Source organism: Numida meleagris, chromosome 27 (genome assembly GCF_002078875.1).
Source record: "Numida meleagris isolate 19003 breed g44 Domestic line chromosome 27, NumMel1.0, whole genome shotgun sequence".
Lineage (NCBI taxonomy): Eukaryota > Metazoa > Chordata > Aves > Galliformes > Numididae > Numida > Numida meleagris.
The window spans coordinates 2,734,080-2,741,993 of NC_034435.1; the positions used below are offsets into that span (position 1 = coordinate 2,734,080).

At 66.4% G+C, this 7,914-nt stretch overlaps 1 protein-coding gene across 6 annotated transcripts in view; it reads left to right on the plus strand.

Annotated features, from left to right (window-relative positions):
* Nucleotides 2,009–7,914, plus strand: part of MISP (mitotic spindle positioning) — a 6,682-nt gene continuing 776 nt past the window's right edge. The window contains exons 1-4 of one of the 6 annotated variants that reach the window (XM_021378445.1): nucleotides 2,009–2,133; nucleotides 5,321–7,340; nucleotides 7,574–7,764; nucleotides 7,860–7,898. In XM_021378445.1, coding sequence (XP_021234120.1) covers nucleotides 2,074–2,133; nucleotides 5,321–7,340; nucleotides 7,574–7,764; nucleotides 7,860–7,898 — 2,310 coding nt within the window. In that variant the 5' untranslated portion in view covers nucleotides 2,009–2,073. Of the gene's footprint in view, nucleotides 2,134–2,457; nucleotides 2,640–2,709; nucleotides 3,571–3,598; nucleotides 3,944–4,700; nucleotides 5,248–5,320; nucleotides 7,341–7,573; nucleotides 7,765–7,859; nucleotides 7,899–7,914 lie in introns of those variants that run through there. The other 5 variants (XM_021378447.1, XM_021378443.1, XM_021378446.1 and 2 more) reach the window with 5 other exon arrangements.

Sequence of the window (7,914 nt, forward strand, 5' to 3'; positions counted from 1 at the left end):
CCCGGCGCTCTCCTGCTGTGATGCCCGGGAGCGTTCCTTCCTTCCTCCAGCGATTTTCCCATCCACCATCAGAAGACGGAGGCGGCCGGGAGGACCCGCTCCCACCCAGCCCCGTGGCAGCTTTCCTGCCTGCACCTCTGGCGCCCGTTTCTTCGGCCCATCTCCATGCCGTTGTCTGCGCTGTGATGCCGGGTTGCGCTGGGTGCCAAGGACCGGGCACGGCTCCCCCGGCGCTGGCACCAGCCTGGACCCAGCTGTGCTCTCCTGAAGATCCCTGCCCCGATCACGCAGCCGCCGCCAGGTACCGATGTCACCGCCGCTGCTGCGGGGACATTCCTCCATCCCGGTGTCGGATGCTCCAACCCGAGGGGCTGAGCAGGGCTGTGTCTGGGTGCCCGCTGCCCACCCAGGGGTGCGGGGTTGGCGGTGAGAGGAGGGGCAGCTGCAGGTCCTGGCCGACGGGGATGGGATGGGAACCAGAACCCACAGCAGTGGGACGTGGCCCAGCTCCGTGTGCCCTCCTGCCATGGCTGGAGCTGCCCCGGCGCTGGCAGTTTTGCAGAGCCCATTTTTCCAGCACCTCTGTCAGATCCCCAGCCCGGCTCACTCTGGGCTTTTGGGGGGGACCGTGTCCCATGCAGGTTGCCCCCGGGTGCTGTCTCTGTGCCGGTGGTGCAGTGAAGGACGGGGTCACAGCTCCGTGTCAGCCGCCCCGCTCCCTGCCCTGCGCCCCAGCCGCCAGCGGGGATCTCACCACCAGCACCAGCGTTTCCTCCCCACTGAGACCTGCTGGGGCAGGAGGAAGGGTGCGGGGCCCCTGTGGGTGCTGAGCTCTGTCCAACCCCTGGGTGCTGCCCCCAGCCTCCCCAGGGCTCTCAGCCCCGTTGCCAGCCCCAGGATGAGGTGCTTGCTGCATCCCGTGCCCCACCAGTTATTGGCGGGCACACGGCTGTGCCCTGCGCTGTCTCCACATCCCTGAGTTCTGACCAAAAGCCTCTGGGAGAGGTGGAGCCCTGTGGGGTCAGGAGTAGAGCCTCTGCTGCTTGCTACGGGAGCCGCCAGCAGGGACACAGCCCGAAAGTCCCAGCACTTAGGCATGGGGTGCTGGGGCAATCTGCCTCACTCATCCCTGGGGATCCAGGCCCCCAGCGGGGCTGCATGTCACCTCCTTCCACCCCCTCCCTGGGTGCTGACCCCAAACTAGGGCTCCCCTCCCACCCTCGGCACCCCCTGCTCCTCGGTCACCTTTGGGCCCAGCACCGACCCCAGGCAGGAGCAGAACGGGGCCCTGCAGGGCCGGGGCTGGGGGGCAGCAGCAGCGAGGACCCGGCCATGCCCCAGCCCCGGCCCGCAGAGCCCCACGCCGTCCCCCCCGGCTCAGCTGAAGTGCACTTCCCGCGCTCCCGTGCTTTTTACCTGTGACGAAGCCGTTTAAAGTTACCCTTCCTCCCCCCCCCCCCCCCTCTCCCCCCTGTTGTTTGTAAGACACCTGAACCGAGCAAATAAACTGTGTGAATAACCAACCCGCTGCCTCTGCCTCTGACTGGGGAGCAAGAGGACCAGAGCATGCCCTGCAGTGCTCAGCACCTGGGTACGGAGGGTTGAAGGGGCTGGGATGGGGGTGGAGACGCTGGGGTTGGTGATGCTGGGGATGTGATGATGGAAATGGGGATGGGACATCACACCAAGTGCCACGGAGAAGAGGCCCGATGCATCAGCAGGCTCTGGAGCACAGTCTGACCCCGTCTCCCCACTCCCCCTGGGCTGCACCTCCCCCAGCCCAGCACCCCGTGGGCGCAGTGAAGCTGTGCTGGCTGCTCAGAGCGGCAGCAGGGCTGTGGGACATCCCCAGCGGTCCCCACGCTGACACCGAGTGCCCCACGCACCCGAAGCGCTGGGGCTGAGCCTGCCCGGGGGTGGAGGCAGAGCTGCTGTTGGCCGGGCTGCCGCAGGATACGTCCCCTTGCTCCCTCCCCTCCTGCCAGCTGGGCACGGAGCCTTCACTCCCTGCATCCCCTGCCACCGCCACGGAGGTGGCTGTTCCCAGAGCGGCAGCGGCACGGAGGAGCGGAGATGTTCAAGTACACCACGCCGTGGCAGGTCCTCTGTGCCACCCTGGAGCCCAGGGTGCAGGTGAGGGCGGGCGCTCTGGTTGTCCTCAGGGCGCTGCTCCGTTCCCAGCCAGCTGCCACGGGGAGCGGGGAGGAAGAGGAGGATGGATGGGCTGGGGAAAGCTGGGAGGAGAGGGATGATGGCGTGATGCTGCGTGCACAGCTGATGGGGATGTGGCAGTGGGGGACCTGTTATCCCCAGGGGACAGTGCTGGCGTATGGACCCCTGGGGACCGGAGGGTGGAGGTTGCACTGGTGGAGGTTGCATGGATCTCACTCCACCCAGAGGGCAGCGCTGGCGCCAGGTTCATGCTTGGGATCCCAGGGCACATTTGGGAGCTGTGCCCAGCTGAGCCTGCTGGCAGAGCTGCCCCAGGGCTGTGCACACACGGCTGTGCCCGCCGCAGGGTGTGGTGTTCCGCGGCCGCTGGCGTGGACTTTGTCTCAGCCCCACAGTAAAACAGGCACTGCTCTCCCTCCCGGAAACGCAGAGCTGCAGGTAGCTGTGCCACCGACACCATCTGCGTGGTAAGGGGGTGCTGGGCTGCTCCCATCGGAGCCAGGGGCAGATGGGGTAAATGGGATTTCCCAGTGCGTCGTGGCCAGGACCAAGGGGGTACAGCACTGCTGCCCCACTTGGGCCCAGGGCGGCATGCAGGGTGGGATGGGCTGTGTGGGACCAGCGGGATCTGTTCGGTGGGATTGGGGCTGGGGCTGGGGCAGTCAGGATGAGGATGGGGATGTCCTGCCCCAAAACACAGTGAAGGGCAGAGCACGGGGTGGGCACTACCCAGGGTCAGCCCTGACGCCTGGTGCAAGGCAGGAGTGCGTGGCTCTGGGTGCTGAGCTCGGGGCAGAGCTGCTGGGGATGCTGCTGCTCCGCTGGGCCCCAGGGCACTGAGATCACCGCAGCCACAGCACTGCAGTCCTGTCCTCAGCCTTCGGGTACAATGGCCCCATGTTCCCGTACTCATGCAGGGAGGTTCCCTGCTGGCAGGGGATGTGGTTCCCAGGAAAGATGAGAGATGAGGGGGCTGATGGCGGGACCAAGAGCGCCAAGGCTGCCACGCCAGTGCCAGCGCCCGCCCGGCCCCGCCTGTGCAAACGTGGGGTTATCAGGCAGCTGGCACGGTGAACATCGAGCCGGGAGAGGCCTCGTGGCGTAAACAGGAGAGTGAGAGCTGCCCCGGCTCCTGCGTGTTTGCTCAGCCTGGGGGCTGCCCGGGGGGCCAGGCTGCTGCAGCTCCAGCCCCACGTGGCTCAGAGCAGCGGGATGCTGGTGGCACACCGGCTGTGTCCCCATGCTACCATCCCGCCCAAGGGAAGCGACTCGAGCTTTACCCCAGGTTGGCTGAGCCAACCGCAGAGCCAGGGCACGGGGCTGGAGTACAGAAGCTGTAACTCCACCTCTTGTTGGGGTTCTTGTGGCTGCAGGAAGGCAGGCGGTGCCCGGAGGAAGGTGAGCGGGAGCGTTAGCACAGCAACGCGTTGGTGCAACGGTGCAGCAGTGCACGGTCGGTGCATGAATGCACGCTGCTGCGTTGGTGCATCAGCTGTCAGCGTGTGCTGCAACCCAAGTGACTCCGCAGGCGTGGGAGCTCCAGCACGGGGCAATGAGTGGCGGGGGGGGGGGAGGCTGGGAATAGGCCGTAGAACCCGGGTCAGCGATGAGCCCAGCTGAATTCTTGGAATTCCTCCACCGGCCGGGCTGAGCTTATCAGGGCCACGCAGCACCCGCGCCGCTGAGCCACTCCCCAGAGGACACAGCTCAGCTGGGTGCCCTACGCAGCCACCACGGGGCATGGGACCCCTGCGCCACTGGCTCCAGGACAGTAAGTGCAGCGCGGTGGGGCAGCACCGAGGGCTCAGGGCAGGGGCAGCTCGCACGGGGTGGGCGCAGGGGGTGCGTGTGCACCCCAGCCCTACGTGCAGTGCAGGTGCAGGGCTGCCTGCAGCACCCTAGCTCGCTCCTGCGTGTCCCAGCACAGCAGCAGGGCTGGGAGCGGGAGTGCCCGTTTGCATGGGGATGGGTGGCACGGAGCACGAGGGGCCAGGCCAGCTGGGTGCTGCTGCGTCACCCCCAGCAAGGACTTTCGCCCCTTCCGGACACGATAAGGCGTGGGCAGGCAGCGAGTTTTCATTACCCCGGTTCACCACGGGCTGTAAAAGAGTAATGATGAATTACAGGCAGGAAATTAACGAGGTTACAGGAATCCAGCTGGGGCACGGAGCAGCCGGGAGTGACCCTTCCCAGCAGAGCCGGGTTCGTGCTGATGACAGCAGGACTGAACCACACACAGGGACATCACCCTGTGCCTCTGATGCCCCAGCTGCTCCTATTGGCATCAATTCTCCCCCGCTTCCCCACAGAGAGGCAGAAATACCCTAGAAGGGCAATGGGGTGGAATGCAGCACCTGCAGCAACCTTGCATTGCACAGGCACGCAGCGAGCAGAGGGCAGGAGGTGCAGCTCCCCCGGCTCCTGCTGTGTCTCCCAGCACAGGGCTGGGCAGGCTTTGCGTGCTGCATTGCGTGCTGCATTGTGTGCTGCATTGTGTGCTGCATTGTGTGCTGCATTACGTGCTGCATTGGATGCTGCATTATGTGCTGCATTGCGTGCTGCATTACGTGCTGCATTGCGTGCTGCATCGCGTGCTGTGGGGCTGGGACCCACCCGTGCCACCCTGCCCTGCCCTGGCAGCTGCCTTTGCATCCAGCCCTGGCCCAGTTAGCGGCAGGAGAACCGGCGCCAAGGTCGGGGCAGGTGTTTACTCCTTTGTGTGACGCATGGGTTAAAGTCCCCTACTTTTATGAGCCCTGAAACCATTCTTGTTATCTGGACTGTTTCAATAACCTCAGTTATTTGGAGTTTCCTTCTTCTGCATGGACAAGAAATTCCCAGCACGGTGTCATCAGCACCTATCCCAGCACCCGGTGGCACCCGTGGCAGCCGTGCACCAAAACCCACGGCCAGGGTTAGGGGTGGGGTGCGGGTGTTGGTTGGCAGCTCCCTTGGCAAATGACCATTTCTGCCCAAGAGCTGCCAATTCTGGGTCAACGGAGCAAAGGACTTTTACGACATCATTACTGTGCTCAACGGCGTCTGCCTACGGGCGTTGCAGGAGCGACGCTGCGGGTGAGGATGAGTTCTGGGTCAGGGGGAGCTGCGCTGCTCCCTGTGCCCCGCATGACGTTTCTCCCACCCGCAGGGCCAGCAGGATCTCACTTTGCACTCCGGGCACCTCCAGGTGAACGCGGAGCCCACGCAGCCCCAGGAAGAGCTCAGTGTTTCGTTGGATGCTGACAGCGCCCGGGCGATGGACAGGGTCACCCGGCACCTGGTCTTCCAGTTCCCGCACACGCGCGATCAGAACGATGCCTACCAAGGCGACGCGGACGGAGACGATGATATATTTGGCCCCTCTCCATACAGCAGCCAGAAGGAGAATGGCTACGAGATGAAAACCAGGCTGAAGTCGCCCTCGTATTTCCTGGAGAGTGGGAAGGATGCGTGGAACCCGTCCCCGGACAGGGAGTCCCAGCTGGAGGTGGTGCGGTCGGGGAGCCTGTACGACATCAGGGCTTACAGGAACGAGAGGAAGCCCTCCAAGCTGTACGAGGACGACGAGCCGGACCCGTATAGGCTGCAACCCCCAAACATCTCCCCCGAAAAAGCAAAGGAGCTTGAGGACAAGAGGAGGGAGGTGATCCGGGGCCAGGTGGTGCGGAAGAGCTCCACCATGGCCGAGAAGTGGAGCTCCATGGATGAGCTGAGCTCCATCGCCGCAGGCGGGCAGGGCCACGGCGTCCCCGGCACCTTCGCCATCTGCTTTGACAAACCCTCCCCGGGCCGGGCTGTGACACCCGTGGACCCAGAGAGCATCGACCGGGAGCAGATCAACTTCTCGGCCGCGCGGCAGCAGTTCCTCATGCTGGAGAAGAGCAGCCCCGGAGCTCTGTTCAGCCCAGGGTACGCCACGTCCCCGAGGCCGGAGGTGACGGTCAGAACCACCAGGCAGGAGTGGCACGGTCCTGACACCGTCACCAGGGCTGAGAAAGGCCACGGTGATGCCACGGGGCCCGGGCAGGGCGGGATGGAGAGGAGCATCTACACGGTGTACAGCGTGCAGCACCAGGCCACGGGGAAGGAGGAGGGCTATGGCCGCGGGAAGGGTGACACCAACACGTCACATCCCACGGGGAGAGCGCCCGGCCTGGCCAGAGCATCGTCCAGGGACGACCTGGACTCGGGGCTGGGGGAGGCGTACAGCGGGGGCAGCGTCGGATACAGCAGCAACGGCAGCGATGTCCCCAACGGGCTCGGGGACGCGAGGGACGGCGGGGGCTCGGCTGAGGGCAGCGGGGAGACCCCCATCGAGAGGGAGATCCGCCGGGCGCTGGAGAGGGAGGAGAGCCTGTGGAAGGAGCGGGGCATGCGGAGGCTCACGTCCAGCAGCGAGCTGGTGGAGATCCAGACCAAACCGCTGCTGTCCCTGCACGCGGCCCCAGCGCAGGGCAGGAAAGGGAAGGACAAAGGCCGCGCATCCTTTAACGTCCAGCGGGAAATAGAAAAGGAAACGAAGCGCGAGGAAGACCTGAGGAGGCAGGGCAGGCTGCCGGGGCTGTACGACAGGGGCACGCCGCAGGAGCTGGGCGAGCTCCGGAGGGTGTTCGAGCAGGAGGAGCACTCCCCGCAGCAGCAGCAGCAGCAGCAGCAGCCGCCCTCCTCCAGCCGGCGGGCGGCCGAGCGGCCCCGGAGCCCCGGCGACGGCCTCGCCGACGGCGCCCGCACCGGGAGGGCCCTCTCCAGCCCCGGGGTGACCCCACCGCACCCACGGGGCCGGGATGAGCCCCCGCCGCTCGAACGCGCTTCCGCCGGCACGCGGGCGAGGGAGGATTCCTCGGGAGGAAGGCCGCACGGCCCCACCCCGAGCCCCGTCCTGCGCAGGGAGCACTTCGCCCTCAGCTTCTGGCAGCCCCGCGTCTCCGTCGCCGACGGCATGGGCACGCGGAGCCCGGCGGGGCGGGAGCTGAGCCCCGACGGGGAGCGAGGCCGGGACGAGCAGTACACGCTGCGCACGTGGAGGCCGCAGCGGTCGGCGCTGATCGAGGAGGAGATCCGCAGCGACCTGCAGCGCGAGGAGGAGCTGCAGGAACAGCGGCGGCGGCGGCTGATGGACGGCGGAGACGGCCCCTCCAGGGAGAGCTCCCGCTCGCGGCACAGCTCGGGTAAAGGGCAGGGGCAAGAGCTGAGCCCGCTCCTCGTGTGGCTCTGGGACGCGGGTGTTCTCCTGGGGGACGTTCGCTGCTTTCACACCGAGTTCCTGAACCGCAGCGCACCGGGCCGTGCCCGCAGCTCTTCTGTGAGCGCCGGGGCGGCACGTCGGGGTGCGGGGAGCGGGCGGGAGGACCCAGAGCTGCGCCCGCACGCAGCGTTTCTCTCTCTCTGTCTCTATCCCCAGCGGCCTCGGGTGCCAGCGGCAGTTACTCGGTGTCCGGTTCCCCGGTCCCGGCCCCGCAGCAGCCGGGCGTCCTGGGCCTGGTGGCATCCTTCACCCCGCTGCGGCTGGGCTGCGTGGAGAGCCTCGGCCCCGATCCGGTGCGCTGCAGCCCGTCGGAGGAGAGGAGGAGGAGGACGAAGGAGGAGGGCAAGGTGAGGCAGGGGGGGAGGGATGCCGTGGTGGCGTGAAACGCGTTTCCCCCCCTTTTCCCAGGATGCACTGAACCTCTGCTTCTCCTTTTTCCCAGTACGCGGGCATCGAACCCATTGACAGAATCAACACGGAGGTACGGACCGGGGTGC